At 44.4% G+C, this 16,283-nt stretch overlaps 1 protein-coding gene across 1 annotated transcript in view; it reads right to left on the bottom strand.

The window, feature by feature from the left end:
• lcor (ligand dependent nuclear receptor corepressor) overlaps positions 1–15,944 on the bottom strand; it is a 93,507-nt gene extending 77,563 nt beyond the window's left edge. Inside the window, exon 1 of the mRNA XM_008298937.1 lies at positions 15,848–15,944. Within this exon, the coding sequence (XP_008297159.1) occupies positions 15,848–15,944 (97 nt within the window). The remainder of the gene's footprint in view (positions 1–15,847) is intronic.
• Between the last annotated feature and the right edge of the window lie 339 nt (positions 15,945–16,283).

Raw genomic sequence — 16,283 nt, 5'->3', positions numbered from 1 at the left:
TGTGTGTGTGTGTGTGTGTGTGTGTGTGTGTGTGTGTGTGTGTGGGTAAAAGCCAGATGGAGAAGCTTGCGAGCGTTAAGGTGCATCAAATTAAATTTTACTGTCCCACTGCACTATGTAACCATAAATTATCTGCCAGGGTTGCCAGGTTTGCTGCCCGGTATCCTGCTAACGACTAATAACTGGTGGAGTTAAAACAAATGAAAAAAAATACAGAAAGAAATAAAGAAACCTCGCTGACGGTTGGTTAACAGCGTGAAGCAGCAGGACTGCAGCGTCGGTCGCTCGCAGCAAGATGCTGAATGTTTGATAAAATTTTTATAAAAACGGAATCAATAATTGAGAGGAAACCAAACCGCTTCTGATTTTTGGTGGACGTCAGCCTGATGTTCAGGCGTTTAACGGCTTCACAAAAGAGTCATTCATGTTTTTCTTCTACAGTTTTAGAACATTTACAGCCTAAAAATATGAAATCTGATGGATTTCACTTCGTCAAAGCTTAAAAACAACCAGAAGAGTAAAGACTTCATATAATAATAATAAGATAATAATAGAAGAGCCACTGAAAAGCTCCCAAAAGGTCCAAAACAACATTTTTAAAAACCTGCTAGATGGATGCATGATTATTGTTTAGCCTACAAGCTAACAGTTTAACTTAAAGAGACAGAAGTGATTCATGGATTCGACCATTTTGGAGGCGAATATGAAAAATAATAAAACAATTTTTATAAAATCTGAGATGAAATCTTGAATCAGTTATTGACAGAAAACCAAACCTCCTCTTATTTTAACTTATATCAGCCTGATGTTCAGGCTTTTAACGGCTTTACGGAGTCATTTATGTTTTTCTTCCACAATTTTCCAACATTTTCAGCCTTAAAATATGATTTTTTTTTGGTTTATTTAAAGACACAGAAACGGTTCTGTGTTCAGAACCAAAGGGGGGAAATCTGACCAACTCCGGGGACCTTTCTAATCCTCACTGGTTCTACTCACATCCTTGATTTATTTCAGTTTGAGACGAGGAAAGAGGAAATAAAGACAAAGAAGGAGACGAGAACTTGACATCCACTCTTACAGCCTTCTACATTTCTTGTTGGGAATATTTTGCAGATTGAGCCGTAATTTTTTTTTTTGTGTCGTTTTTTTTTTTCATGTTTGGGGATTTAAGTTGTCTCTCAGTGTAAATATTCTGCATAAAATTTCCAGTGCTCCTTTATATTTCATACCGCTGTAAAGCAGATGTTTGCATCTTGTTTGAAAATTCAATAAAAAGATCATTGATTTAAAACAGAAGAGACAGAAATGATTCCTGGATTTGACCATTTTGGAGCGACCAGGAGCCAAACCTTTGCACTCCTTTCATTTTGCCCCTGACGTTGCGCCTCATCGTTTATTCCTCTACATAGTCGCCCTTTTGCCCTGTTTTACTCCCTGAGCCTTTACGCTGCTGTTCAGCAACGTTTTTGGGTTTGAATTTAAAATAAAACCCCACGTCTCCTGCTTACTTCTCCAGCGACATGCTGATGTGTTTACCCTCAGCCTGCGCAAACTAATATTTCATGTGTTTTTAAACATTTATCGTATGCATCCGTGCTTTTCACACGTTGGTGGCTCCGGCAGTAACACTGTTAGCGAACATTTCCCACTTCCAGGCCATTAACAAACGCTGCTTATACTTATGCTCTCCTGGCAAAACCTCTGCGCGCCCGAGACGGCCATTAGCGGCGCCTGAGAATAATCAGCGGCCTCCGCTCGGCCGCTGCAAATCACATAAAACCAAATTAGATGATGGCCTTTAAAATAGAAAACACTTGTTTTCTTTTTATTTGTGTTTTTCTTGTGCCTGGTTGTTTGGAGCAGAACCGGGTTGAATCAGATGGAGGAAGGCTTTAAACAGATGTTTACACGTTTTTAAGGCGGTACAGGAAATCAGAATAACATGCTGGTGAGAGCAAAGGATGTAAAATGTGCTGGTGATCCTTTTTCTTGGATCTCAGTGGGTCGATGAAGATGGAATTCAAGGTCTCTATGAGTTAAAGATCATGAATGATGGGTTTCTGTGTATGATTGAATGTATGTTGTCCTGGATGACAACATGCTTTTATTTCACTTCATTAACGAGCTGTTCTGTTTGCTGTGTGTGGACCACAGGAAGAACTTCCAAAGCTTCTGCCGGTGCTAACGGGGATCCTAACAAATGCTTCTGCAGCGTCCACTGAATGCTGCCAAAACAATCACAGCATTAATTACACGTGTACGCTTATTATAAAACTGCCCTGACTTGTCTCTAAATCAGAGCATCTTCAGCGCCGCTCAGCAAACAGCAGCTGGAGGAGAAATATTGTACTTTTATGCAGAGATTGTCGGCCGATAACGAGGCGGCGGGGCATTTTGTGTTTCCTCTGTTCCCTCAAGGTGATGACTCTCCAGAACACAAAAGCATCGCGAAGGAAAACCCGGCTCGTCTTTATCTAAAATTTTTTTTAAACCAACCTCGGTTCATTTATCCGCCGCGTTCACGCCGCTGTTTGCGCTCGAACACAATGGAAGACGCGAGTTCAACAAACGTGTCACAAACTCTGAGAGCAACAGGAGAGGATGCGGCTGCACACCTACACAACTGTGAGAGCGGCGGCGGGAAAACGCCGGGTGAATGACAGACTGCAGGTTTGTAGACAAAGACGTGAAAATGGCTGATAAGGCTGGAGGTAAGGTGGGTTGTAGGCGGCGCTGCTGCTGCTGCTCGTCAGTGTGCTGAAGCCTACAGGAGGATGCTCACCACTACCACAAACAGAGACAATAGAGGCTAATTGGACGGATGATAAATGATCCGTATTGAACAGATTTAGATTTTTTTGAGGGGAAACTGTGATTTCTTTTCAACTTTTTACAGCATGAACGATGGAAATGTCACACACTCGCCATGCAATGAATGTGTCCTTCTGTGCATCTGAACCAGTTTATTCGTCGGTGCTGCCGCGGCGCCGCTCCGGTGTTGCTCAGAAACCATTAAAAACACATCAGTGATGCACGCTGCTGCTGCTGCGCCGGGTTATATGTCGCTTCATTACCATAAACACACAGACGCTGGAGTTTATTTTAACTCGGCACCGTCCTGCTGGTAGAAACACACCAAATGTGTATTAATCCGCCGCTGAAAATAATCCCCGGCAGCACTTCCTCCTGTTTTAATAACACTTGCTGAGAAGTACGGCGGCCAGCTGTTTTGGGCCGGATTACTGAGCCTTTAAAAAAAAAAATCTAACTGTACGTCCTCCTACTGTTGAGGATTTACGGCGCCGGAGCATCAAGAGGTCAGAACATCTCAGAAGGCAGCGTTGTTGGTTCGTTTATGACAATAAATAGAAACGTTGAGCGATTCCTGTTGAAACTTGTGCTTCTTTCATGCTGTCGGTTGTTTTATTATCCGTATTATACAGAGCGGGTTTGTTTGCCTCCTCCAGGCTGTGAACACATCGGTTTTCTGATTAAAAACTGTTTGGTTTTTTTTTCTGTTTTGGTTTTAACCGAAATAGCAGAAGAAAGAATCGAGCGCTCGCCGGCCGCCATGAATCAGCGGCGGCGGCCCGTGGGGGACAGCCGCCGCATCCAAGTGTGTCAGCGCGGCTAATAAAGTACGAGCAAGGTGAAAAATGAAACGGCTTCTTTCGTTTTGAAGCTATGGGGGTATTTAGGCTGCATTCATTTTTAATGACTTTGTTGTTTTATGAATTTTAAAGAGACCTCTGCCTCCGGTCTGACCCCCCGGTCACCCAAACCGCCGGCTTTAGATTCAAATGTTCCCTTCGTGTCGTCCATCTTTCTGCCTCGTCTTTATTATGATAAACAAATTAAAAAAAGACCTCGACAGTCGCTCGTACGGGCTCGACAATACGCAGGTTTGACAGAAAATACTCAGCAGGAGGTTAAAAATGAACCGAAAATATAAAGTTCCTTTGTAGATGTAAAAAGTTAAACATTTATCCCCCGACGTGAACAAGCTTAAAGCCGGTCGGCCAGCTACTGGACATTATACAACACACACGGTTTAATATTTTGACCGAAAAGCAGAAGAAACATCTCGTCCACGATCCTCTGAGGAATCTGTCCTAAGATTTCACACCGCGGTCAGCGAGGATTCTACGTCGAGCATCGGGTTCCTGCACACGTAGTTCGGCGAGTTAAATATCACTCCGCTCTGGGCGTCACCATAGCAATGCGCAGATCAGCCGCTTGTTGATGGATTTCGAGGTTAATTTTAATAATTTTGGCCGAAACAAAACGTACGGAGAACGGGAAGAGGAGGAGGAGACAACATGAAGGTTTACGCCGTGGTCAGCGAGAGTTCTACGGCTAGCTGGTGTGCATCCTCTGCGTAAAGTAGTCCCAAAGACTGAGGCGTTTTTAGCAAGTTCTGTTAATTAAATATGTGTGTTTGCCGGCTGCGTGGGACCACGGTGTAAGTTAGGATTAAACGACGAGGAGCCGGTTTGAAAGCCCGGCTCCTTGTTGTTTAATCCTTACAACATACAGAGCTTCATGTTATGACCGAAAAGGAGAAGAAACGTCCACGATCCTCTGAGGAGCACGAATCTGTTCTGAAACTGTAGAGTTCATTTTGATTTTTCTTGCATTTAAGAATATATTTGTTTTTGTAAAGTACTTTTTAGCAAAGCGCTTCACAAACGTAGAAAACTCACATTTCTATGAGCAGATAGAGAACGTGTGCTCCTCAGAAACATCTGGCGTATCTCTTTCCTTGTTAGAACGAGTTAAAGATCAAAATACACAACAGAATACGTTCTTCGCTTTGACTGTAATGTTTGGAAGTTTCTGCCTGATGCACCAGAAGCAGCTCCACAGGAATCATCAGGAGCTTCGATATGAAAACACAAATGAAACCTTTCAGTCACGAGCTCTAAAAAGCAAATATTAGGAGATGCTGCTCCTGCTGATCACATCTGCAGCCAGGAAAAGTCACTCCGTCTCCCTCGAACGCATCGTGAGCTCGACAGTGACACCGAACGTCTCGGTCCAAACAGTCGGTGGTCTGTGCGAGAAGCCCGACCAAACGACAAAGAGGTCAGTCTTCCTCGGGCGATGTGAGTCAGACCCCAACACTCCCCGCAGCTTCAAAAGCCATCGTAGGCGATGATCTTCTGTTGTGTTCTGCACACAATGACCGCTGTGTGGCTTTAACGACATCGTCAAGGCCCCTTGTGCTGCTGCTGAATGTGGCCCATAATGGTTCTAGCAGGGAGGACTCGGGCTTTTGTGGCGCCGCTTGATCGCAACATCCAGGTGAAGATAATTAACCACAGGGAGAAAAGAAAGAGGCAAAGAACAAAATGAGAAATAAAATTAAAGTGAAAGAGCGGCGCCTTTTTTCAGCCTCTTTGTGTCGAGCCTTTGCTCCCCGTGTTCACCTCGACAGGCTGTCAGGCAGGAGGAGGCCAAAAACAAAAGGCCGGCGCCGATAAGAGCCGGTGGAGCCTCCTGGTCCAGGCCTTGTTTTGATTCTTACATTCAGTTCTTATTCACAAACCAGCAGCTAAACCGGATGTGCGTCTCGTTCCTCCGAATCCACAAACTCAGCTGTTTGTTCTTATCGGAGGACTTTTAGGGGATTGCACTTTGAAAGGCTTCCCGTGTCGTCTCACAACTTTATCTCCTCCAAACACTGCTGTTAATAATTCTCCCGTCGGATTTGTTTACGTGGGGACTAATATATGTGAAGACCTCCTTCCACCTGTAAAATTTACTGTCCGAGTTGTTGATTAAAGGGCCATCGCCGCCGCTTATACGACGACTAAATGGGTTTATGAGGGTTCTGGTGCAAAAGGTTTACGGTATCTCCGTATGTCAACACGAGGAGGACGGCGGATTTCCATACCGCTGGTCTGTCGGGTGATTAGTTTTCTTCGGGTTTTCATTTGAACCTGGATGATTGACTGGACGGTCCTGAGTTTATCAATAAAAACATTTTCTGCTTTTCTCATTTGTTGCCGCGTAAAGTCGCCGCCGTTCCCGAATAAGTGCAATTTATTGTGTAAATTGCATCGACGCAGGTTTCTACAGTCAAGTGTATTCACATTCCTCCATTAAAGAAAAGGCAAAATTCACAACAAATAACTAGAAACTGAGAAAAGTAATAATAAATAAAAATTTGCAAAATTATAATTTAGTAAAAACAGTGATGTTGCTTTTGAATTGTGGTTGAAAAGAATAATTAAAAAAATAAAATAAAAAAGAACTGTCCCAGACAAATTAGAGCCCTTTCAATTCAGCTTGTTTTGTTAAGATAGATATTTTTTAATGTTGATTTTTAAGCTTTTTATTGCACTAAAGTAGGTACCGACCGATTCCTGGCAGGGCTGATGATCCGATTTTTATTGTTTTAATTGGACTTTATTAATCCTAGAGGGAGATTCTGTTCAACAAACAGGCTGAACGAAGCAAAAAAGGCTGAAAAATGAAGGTTAAATAAGATTAAAAATATAGAAAATAAAATATAGAAAAAGTCAACAAATTTACCAGAATGATCGGTGTTGTTATTTTTATTTGAATCCATTTCTACATTTCCAGCTCTCTGATTGGCTACACTTCAGCCAATCAGCACTAAAGGATAAATGTTGAAAAGATTGAAAACATAAACACTTTGACAAAGTTCTGGGGATCCACCGAGACGTTCATTTAACTTGATTCAGAATCGATTCGAGAAAATCCATCACCACAGATTTATCGTTTAGGAAAAGCGCCCGGCTGCACCTCCTGGACGTTTTCATGGAGAAAAAAGGTTAATTCGCTTCGATTCATCCTCACATTAATACAGATCTATTTAAAAATACAGATGCTGCTTTAATAATGCCGGCAGCGCGTCTACAGCTCTGTTCTCTCCTGTTTGAGTCAGTGGAGGCTTTACCTGTGTCTCCAAGAGCAATCTCATGTCCAAGGCCAAATCATAATGAAGTCCCTTTCAGTCTTTGAATTGCAAATAATTGCCCATTGTTTCCGTGTCATTTGTTGTGCAAACCTCATCCGTCATGTGTCCTCTCAGGGTTTGTTGTATAAAAGCAACATACCTTACTGAACACTCCCTCCTCCTCCTCCTCCTCCTCCTCCTCCCTCACCGGCTCTTTATTGTTCCAACTCCCCCATCTGTCTCTCTCTCTCTCTCTCTCTCTTTGAGGAACTGCATTTCCCAGGGTGCACCTGTGGGCGGCAGCAGCAGCGGCCTGGCGCGCCGCCATGCCCACCAGGTATGGAGTCTTTAAACAAACACGTTAAACACACACGTATAGAAGCTGCTCTCTCACCTCGGCAGCGACTGATAGGCACGACCCGGCGCTGAAATCATCGAGCTCGTTGGAAATGAACTTAGATTTAATTTACGTTTGTGTTTTCTTTCAGCGACGTTAATCCAGTTTAGTGGAAATGATCCTCGAGCGTGTGGAAGAAGATAAAATCCAAAAACGTGGCCTCGTACACAAATAAAAGTTTGTTCTCGTGCACAGGATGAGGAGGAAGGAGGCAGTGGAGTGACGGGAAAAGCCTCCTCCGTTGAATCTTCGATGGCTTTCGGTTTTGCTCTCGACGGTCTAATGATTGATTTTATTTTTACTAATTGATCTCACAAGTCGTCGTCCTGCTTGTCTTGTCATTTTGTGTTTTTCCTTTTTACTGATTTTCTGTCTGTTTCGCACATTTTTATTTTTATTATGATTATTTATTTTCTTTTTATTCTTTTCTTCTTAATGGAATTTCTCTGTAAGGGATCAATAAAGTATTATTATTATTATTATTATAGTTACTTTACTTTATTTTTCATTTTCCTATTTCTGTCATCCCCGCTCATTCCCAGGGCGACGCCAACAACCCAAACCAGATTCCAGTTTCTGGTTTTTCTTGCTTCCCGTCTTAATAACGGCTGAATTATTCTGATCACGTTCTTATAATTTCTAGCATTATCATTTTATATTAAACACTCTGAACAACAGCATCACTGCAGCTTCCAGCCACAGAAGCTCCCACTCAGCAAAAAGTCTCACATTAAGTGGATTAATTATTATTAATCGTTCATTTGAATGATAGGATGTCAAACTGATATCAGTAGAAGCTGCAATAAAACTCGTGTTATTGTCTAATGTGCCGTAAGGAGCAACTGCTCGTTCCAACTTTTATCTGGTTTCGTTTATTTAAGATGCTTTTTCACCATTTAGACCCGAAACAGGAAATGTGGTCAGACGTGATTTCAGCAAAACATCTGAGAAGAAAATGACTTAAAACTGGAGACATGTTCTGTCCAGAAAGTTCTCCGGCTTTGGATAAACGTCGTTTTTCTTCTGCAGATTCAAACGACTGGAAAACAAAAATCTGTGAAACTTGATGCTTTTACTTCTGTCTCTGTTTTTAAACGCAATTTAAAGGTGATTTTTAACGACAACTGTAAATGTTTTGGTACATTTTAACTCCTCTTTTGACGTCTTAAATTGCTTTACTGATTTTATTTTATTTATGTTATTTATAGTGCTCCCCTCCCCCACTCGCCCTACAGGCGCCGATGGCCGGCATCGTAAATAAGAATCTTGTTCTGGTTAAATAAAGGTTAAATTTAAAATAAATAAATAAATAAAGTACATTTTACTTGATCAGAAATCTTGAAATAAGATTTTTAAAGCTCAATTTAAGATTGCATTGTAAAAATCAAGGCCTAAAAATGAGTAAATAACTTTTAAAACAAGCCAAATTATTAATATTTAAAATCTCAGCATGTCTCAGATTATTTGCAGTGAATCCGTTTCACAAATTCTAACGCTCAGTATTTTGTGTGTTTTTTGTCAGTTTGTACAGTTTTGGATTAATTCACAAATAAAATTAATTTGGAGTGACGCTCCCTAATCGATGCGTTAAGAACAAATTACCAACACGCTGCTCTTAAAATAAAATCTGTGAGCTGCGGTTTCTTTCTGTAAACAAACACTTCCTCCTGAGTCTGACGTGGATCTAATACGACGTCGGTAACGGAGACGTGAGGAGGACGGTGTGGATGCTGGTTGAGAGCAGCGGACTGTCCCTTTAACTGTGAACCGTGACAGCTTACCACTGCTTAACCGACTGCTCAGCCCCATTATTATCTCATTAGCCGCTTCCTCTTGTTCACGAATACTGAGGTGCTACTTAATATTAATTCACTGTTAATGACAGTCTGAACGACACACTTTAATTCCATTAATGCTGAATTTCTCAGGGAGAACAAGAGATTTGAGACTCGGCTCATTAAAATAATAAGACGTTCCTAAAGCCTCGTCGCCGTCGCCGCCGCTGCTGCGTGATTAACCCCCGAGTCTTAACCCCTCACGCTTAGAGGAGACGCAAAATGTCCTAAAAAAAAAAATAAAGTCTTTAATTTCAAGGTGAGAGGTGCGGCGCTGCACACACACACTCCAGCTCGTCCATTCAAACGCTGTGAAAAGCTCAAATATGACCTTCCGCACAAAAGCAGCCGCCACTGAAGAACCGAGAGGAATTCACCAAAGGCGGGTCCGAGTAAACATTCCTGCTGCTCTAAAGAAGTCTCAACACCTCTCCCGAGTGTGTGTGTGTGTGTGTGTGTGTGTGTGTACTTCAAACACACACACTCCAAACGAGCCCTCATGGCGTCAGTCCAAAGAGCCGTACCAAGGAGGTCAGGTAGCTCACATAACAAAACTCACACACACACACACACACACACACACACACACACACAATGGAACACTTACATAAATTTTTGGTCGTGTCAGGGACGCCGTGTACAAAGTTTAAGGAAACGCAGGACTTTGGCCGCCGGTGAGACCAAAAGGAAGCGACGGAAGGAGCTCACGGGTCAGATTCAAACTTCAAGTTTTAAAGCTTTCTGTTCAAAATAAGCACCACTGATGTAAAGAGAACTTTTAATAAATAAATAAGAGAATCAAATAAAGTGTGTTTTTTTTCTTCTTATTAGCGGCTTCACGTTTTAACGACTCTTTTCTCCGGCGTGACGAAGGCCACAGGACTCGACTGTTTTTCATAACGAACCCACAAATGGAATCTTAAACTGTTTGATCCTTGGATGTGTGAATGCGGCGCTGATGAACAGAACCGGGGCGGCTGCAGGTATTTTCATTCGTGACTCATCCGCTGCTTTTTTTTTTTGCTCTCGATCGGGTCGACGAAATAATTCAAAAGTTCCAAGGTGGCGTCTTAAGACTCCCAAAGAAAAACCTGCGAACTTTCTAAAAGCTGACGTCGTTTGCTTGTCACTGAATTGGCAAATTGAGGACTTGAGCTCTAAATTAACCAATTTAAGCGACTGTTTTAAAGTTAATCTGACAGCCGGGGTAGTTTTTATCTCATTACCCGGCGCCCATAAGCCGTTCAGCCTCTTGTGCACAAACATTTCCACTGAAGGTGATCCAACGCAGGTAATAATTAGCCTCTCCCAATTATTTTATATTTCCATGCATAAGATCCCAGAGGGGGCAAGAAAAAACTACAAAGCAGTGATTTTATCTTAAAGAAAATAGAATAACAACATCTATGCAAAAAAAGCTGTTTTTGGAAGTCAGCTGTCTTCCTCCTCTCCTGAGAGCTAAACATGTCCTTTAAAGCACTTTCTAAACAGGCTGCACAAAAAACAACAAGATGAATAGTTTTGTCTTTAGAAGCGAATTCGGGCTGCAGGATGAAAGAAGAACGCGTGGAACCGCAGCGACGGCGGCTCGAATGCGATGCTGGACGTCGCTGTAAAAGAGCACATCGCTCAGCGGACGTCTTCTGGATAAAAAAAGGCTCTCACACACACACACACACACACACACACACACACACACACACACGCCTTCTGTCGACGTTCGCTTTAGTGCCAGTGGTGTATTTTGCTTTTCCCACAGATTGCACTCAACCCCCCACCCCAAAGAGAGGCTCCTGATTGGCATGGATCGGCCCCCGAGACGGCTTCACACACACTTATTACCATCGCGGCGGAGGGTGTGTGTGTGTGTGTGTGTGTGTGTGTGTGCAGGAGAGATTTACAGTGTTGGCATCCGGTCTGGTCAAACGGGTGGACGGCTGCCACGCTCCACCACCAGCTCCAGATAAATGTGCCATGTTTTGTTTTCCTTTTCAGAAAGCCCATGAAAAGAATTAGCAAGATGAGAAAGTAGCAGGCAGATCTCTCGGGGCGTCCATCTGTCCATTACTGAAATAAAAGCTGTCCGCTCCGAGAGGGAGGCGTGATGGAGGGATGGAGGGATTTTGTTGACTTGATAAGACGAGGATTTGACACTGAGTACGGTGAGTAATCGAGGGACTAGATAGACAAGCAGATAGATAAATAGATGCGCAGAAAAGGGATCAGGGAGGGAAGATCCGTTCTGTCGTTGATGCGCCTGAAATTTAATAATCTCGCACATCGTGGATCTTTACATCCGACGCCGTCGAATCTTGCAAAATCAGCGCGACTCCCTTCGAACGCAGCCGTTAATCAGCAATAAACAAAAAGGAAATTAGCCGGAAACGCACGGATCAAAGGACCGACGCCGCTAATCGCGTGACAGAGACGAGACTCGCTAATTATAGAAACAATTAGTCCATTAATGAATTAGTCAATCGACAGAATATATACATCAGCGAGTCGTTTAAAAATAGAATGTTTTCCATTTCAAACGTAAATATTTGACGCTTTCCTTTTCGTAACGCCGACTGTTATTTTCTGGTTTTTAAACTGTTCGTTATCTCCGGGTTTTGTGTTCGTTTGTGCGCCTGATGTTGCTGAAGTCACCCGCCACCCCGACCGGGTTTCCATCTGGTTAGGTGAAGGTTAAACTAATACTCGTCTGTGTTTGGACAGAAGAAGCAAGAACTGTGACCGAACCGTGGGAAACTTAGACGGATGTTTTGGGGGGTTTTTGGACAATTTTGCATTCATGCCGCTTACGTCGGTAGGAAGTAAGAAATTCTATCAATGTACGGGCTAATATATATGTCTGAGTTACACTGAAGAAGAGGCTCAGTGTTGATTCACTTTGACAAAGCTTGACTCCGCACCGCTGTCGTCTCTGCTACATGTGCTGCCGACAGTAAAGAATGGAGTCAAAGCTAAACCATGCAGTGACACTTTATCTCCCTTTCCTGTCGTATGCTCTATAAAATAAGGCTTTCATATTCGTGCATATCTGGTATTGCCCCAGTTTCTATTGTCCCGCTGTGGAGCCCAAACCTGCCCGAGATCCTTCTGAACCAACAACTTCACATCAGCGGTGTTTTGTTTCCACTTTCTGGACGTATTCAAAACTTTACTGGAGGAAAAAAACAACCCAAACTGCAGCCGACTAACTCAGCCGATGCCATTAGTGTGGTGTTAGGAGCAGTGCTGGAAGTAAAAAAAGAAAAAAAGCAATCTGCTGCTCAGACTCACACCTCTCCCTCCGTCTCCTTCGCAGTCTGTCTCTCTCCAGCACTGCCACAACCTTTCAGCAATCAAATTAGCTGCACTCTCTTGCCCAGAATATGTGCCAAAGGAATCAGCAGTTGGGCTATAATTGCTACCAACTAATAATGTTAACCTTTCTCTGGCATATAAGCCCTACTTTATTATCAGTGCAGCACAGGCCAAAGGGATGAGGGCTCGCCGGGTCCGCCAGCTGCCTGCATGCACACGGCTGTGGACTGTAATAAACCGGGAAGCGTCCGTCTTTTTCCACGCGACCTCCTCAAACCGAATTTCTCAAACGCGGTTAACCGAATGTTCTGAACACCGGGGCATGAATTTTCACGCATCTGTTCTGACTTTGCTGTCCTTTTTTTTGGAGTTTGGAGGCTCCTCGCCGGGTTTCCATCCATGTCTAAGCGCCCCGCCGGGCCTCAGCATCACAGTTTTTTTTTTAAGCCACAGCAGCTACAGTTGGGCAGATCGGTGGGAAAAGCTCGCTTGTTGGTTAAAACGTGAAAAATGCAGGTCTGAGATTCTTTAGCCTCGCTTCGAGCAGAGAGGCAAAACTTGACCTTTCCAACTTTCACAAGCTAACGTTACCTAGCAACCGCAGCCGTACCTAGCCGGGCGGATGCAAAAGACGTGTCGTGGCAGAAAACCGGAGGAAGCTAACGACGATATTAGCCCGGTCTGAGCTTTCGAAGCGCAAAGAAATGGCCGACTTATAGTCCATTTGGTTCATTGCGGTGTTGGATCCAGCAGCTTAGACGCCAAAAACACAACTGACTTCAATCAGAAATAGAACAAAGGAGGGTTTTTATGTTTGCCTGTTTGGTAAATGTGACGAGGAGCGGACTGCTACTGGACAAGGGGGGCAGCTTGTTGTTCTCTCAGCCTTTAGTTTAACTAATCAGCGCCGATATCTGCAATTTTTCAAGGCCCAAACAAAGTCCTGAAAGAGGTCCGATTGGAACAAAAGCTGCCCACGAGTTCATGAAGCAAAAAAAAAACAATGTTGAGAAAACAATTTGACAAATCCTGGCCTTTAAAGTTGATTTCTGTGTCGTGGCTCAGCGCCCAAACAACAACTTCTGCAACTTTCTGCTATTGAACAAAAACTCACAGCACAAAAAATAATAAAGACAAATCTTTAACGGCAACATGTTTACATCCCCTTTTTTTTTTTTTCAATCCTGCAGCTTCAAAACGTTTCTCACAGCTTCAGCCTTTAAAGAAAATAAACGTGTCAGACTTCAGTCCGGGCGCTGATAAACGCCGCTGCGCCCGGCCCTAAAACTGGCATCGCAAACCAATGAATGTCAGCGAGCAGTAATGAAGAAATATGCTGAAATAAAGACACACACACACACACACACACACACACACACACACACACACGCCCCATGCAGAGCTGAAACAAGCCGTAACACCCGACTGTGAGTTCATTGTTGGTGGTGTTTGCGTCCGCTGTGGTTTCATTGTGAGATCACTGTTCGTGTGCACATTAGTGAGCTTGTGTTGTGTTTATCACACTTAGGGCTTCTCTGTCTAATCATAATAGCATTCCTACAGCGACGTACAGTCTCACTGAATTATCTGAATACCTTTTTTTTTTTCTCTCTCTTTCATTAGGTGTAACCCTCCAAACTGTGGTACATTTTCAGGGAGGGGCCAATATCATCCTCTGCTGCTTTTAACTCGAACTCAGTGACCCACTAAATCATTTATACAGCACTAATTATACTATAAATATGGATAGAGGCAGCAGCAGCGTTATTAATACGTGAAACTACAGAATAAAAACAAACCAAACATATTTGGATGAAATAATCTCTCACTTTAAAAGATCATTTGGATGTAGAACAAACAGAGGAAGGGGAGGATAAGCCTTCTTTTGTTTACGCAGCTGATTGTGATACCTTATGGCTTCACGCTGATCACATCAGATGAAGGTCAGAGATTACCCAACCTTTTCATTTTGCACTCCATCCCTTCATTTGGACTTTTTTTTTTTCTCTCCCTTCACTAAAAAGCTCCGCTGACTCTCTCGGAATCAGGCCATGTGAGTTATTCTAATGCGGTCGGATGGTTAAGTAGGTGACAGGTCAACGCGCAACATCTGGACGCAAACGCATCCAAAAACAAGTGGAGCAGCAACACCCAGACCCTGCTGCTGCTGCTGCCGCGGTGCTGCTGCTGCTTTCATACCCACGATTAAAGGCAGATTAGGAGCCGGGCAGAGAGCCGAGGAAACCCGGAGAGGTTAGGAGATCAGAGGCGAAGAGTGGATGATAATCTTGCCATAACATCAGGATAGGTCAATGTAACCGGATTAAACTGAGCTAATGAAATACACCACAAATGGAGGACTGGGGGGGAGGAGGAGGAGGAGGGTGGACCAGAGATATGGATGAGAAATCCAAAATAAACATTAAAGTAATGTCAAAATGAAGAAGTGAGCAGCTGATGTGTGTCAGTTGTTGGGGAGGACAAAGCCTGACCGGTGCGCTGCAGAGAGCTGCAGCTGCCTTCATGTCACACACGGTTTACAAAATAAGAAATAAACATCTGAAATATGTCTTCATGCAAACAGCGCCGGTGTTAAATCTCCACCGCAGAGTTCTGCCACCGCATCCAGGAGCGGCCGTTTCAACAAGTACCGAGCCGGATTCAGAGGCATTTCTCCGCGGCGACCCCCCGCCTGCAGCTCTACCTTCCCCCTAAAATACAAAATTATTTCCACTGACATTTCCCCCAATGCAGCAAAGCGCGCTCCCAAAAGCCGATTTCCAGGGCAGAGGAGGGGGAGGAGGGGGAGGAGGAGGAGGAGGGGGCGTCATGTTTGGAGACAGAGAGCGCGCACCGCCCTCCCCCCCATCAAAAAAAAAAACTCAATCCGGAGGCGCGCACACGGGCACGGGCCGGCCTATAGCGGGGAAGCCGATTGGCCGAGGCGCAGCTCCATCTGCACACGTGACCTGCCCTGCTTACAATAAATAAACAGCTATGGAATAATGTCTAAAAGCAGCCCCGGTGGCTCCAGCCCGCACAGCCTGGTCACCAAACATCCCCAACACTCACACAAGTCCCAAACAAAGTGAGCAGGTGGAACACCGGGAAGCACGGCCGGTACCGGAGCACAAAGTTGGAGCGGAATCATTTTGGATACGTCCGGTGGGAGGCGGGCAGCGCCAGGCAGCGGCCGTGCGCAGCAACAAAAAAAAATGACAGCTTCATGGAGACCCTATAGGCGCTCCGGTGGACATTACAACCTCGGCTCTCTGCTCCGTGCGCTGCCAAAAGCCAACCGAAAACACAGCGTTACCGGCACCCCCCGGGGCCCCGGACCACGCCACACACACGCACACACACAATGCCAAGCGAGCTTACCTACACAGTGAATGAGTTTGTGCCTCCAAGAGTCAAGTTCCTGCCGAAAGCCGCGCCTCTCTATCGTGCATTGCTGCCTTTTGCACAGACTCGCCATTTTCTATCGGCCCCTCCCGTGGGCGCGCACATACTGCTGGGTGCTTCCCTGCGCGCACGTCACCGGTGGTTTTTATTCTAGGGCTGGGTGGAGAGCGGTATGAAGGGGACGGGGCTGCAGCATCCCCCTTTTCTATAGCGCTCGTTTGTCCCACCCACCAAAAGCGCCCCCTCCCCTCCATTTCTCTCTCCGCCAGCATCTCTGCGCGAGGATGAGCTGTCATTGGTCGATTAATGGGATGTTTGTCTGTTTTAATGTTGTGTAGAGTGCAGCACATGGCGCCCGTGCTCCAAATTTACCGTGGCTTAGAGCTGCTATGTGTGTCAAAGGGCGAGGGTG

This window comes from Stegastes partitus, unplaced genomic scaffold (genome assembly GCF_000690725.1).
Source record: "Stegastes partitus isolate 25-593 unplaced genomic scaffold, Stegastes_partitus-1.0.2 Scaffold1361, whole genome shotgun sequence".
NCBI classification, from domain to species: domain Eukaryota; kingdom Metazoa; phylum Chordata; class Actinopteri; family Pomacentridae; genus Stegastes; species Stegastes partitus.
Note: the sequence above shows the minus strand (reverse complement) of the source record. Positions and strands in the feature narration are given on the sequence as shown.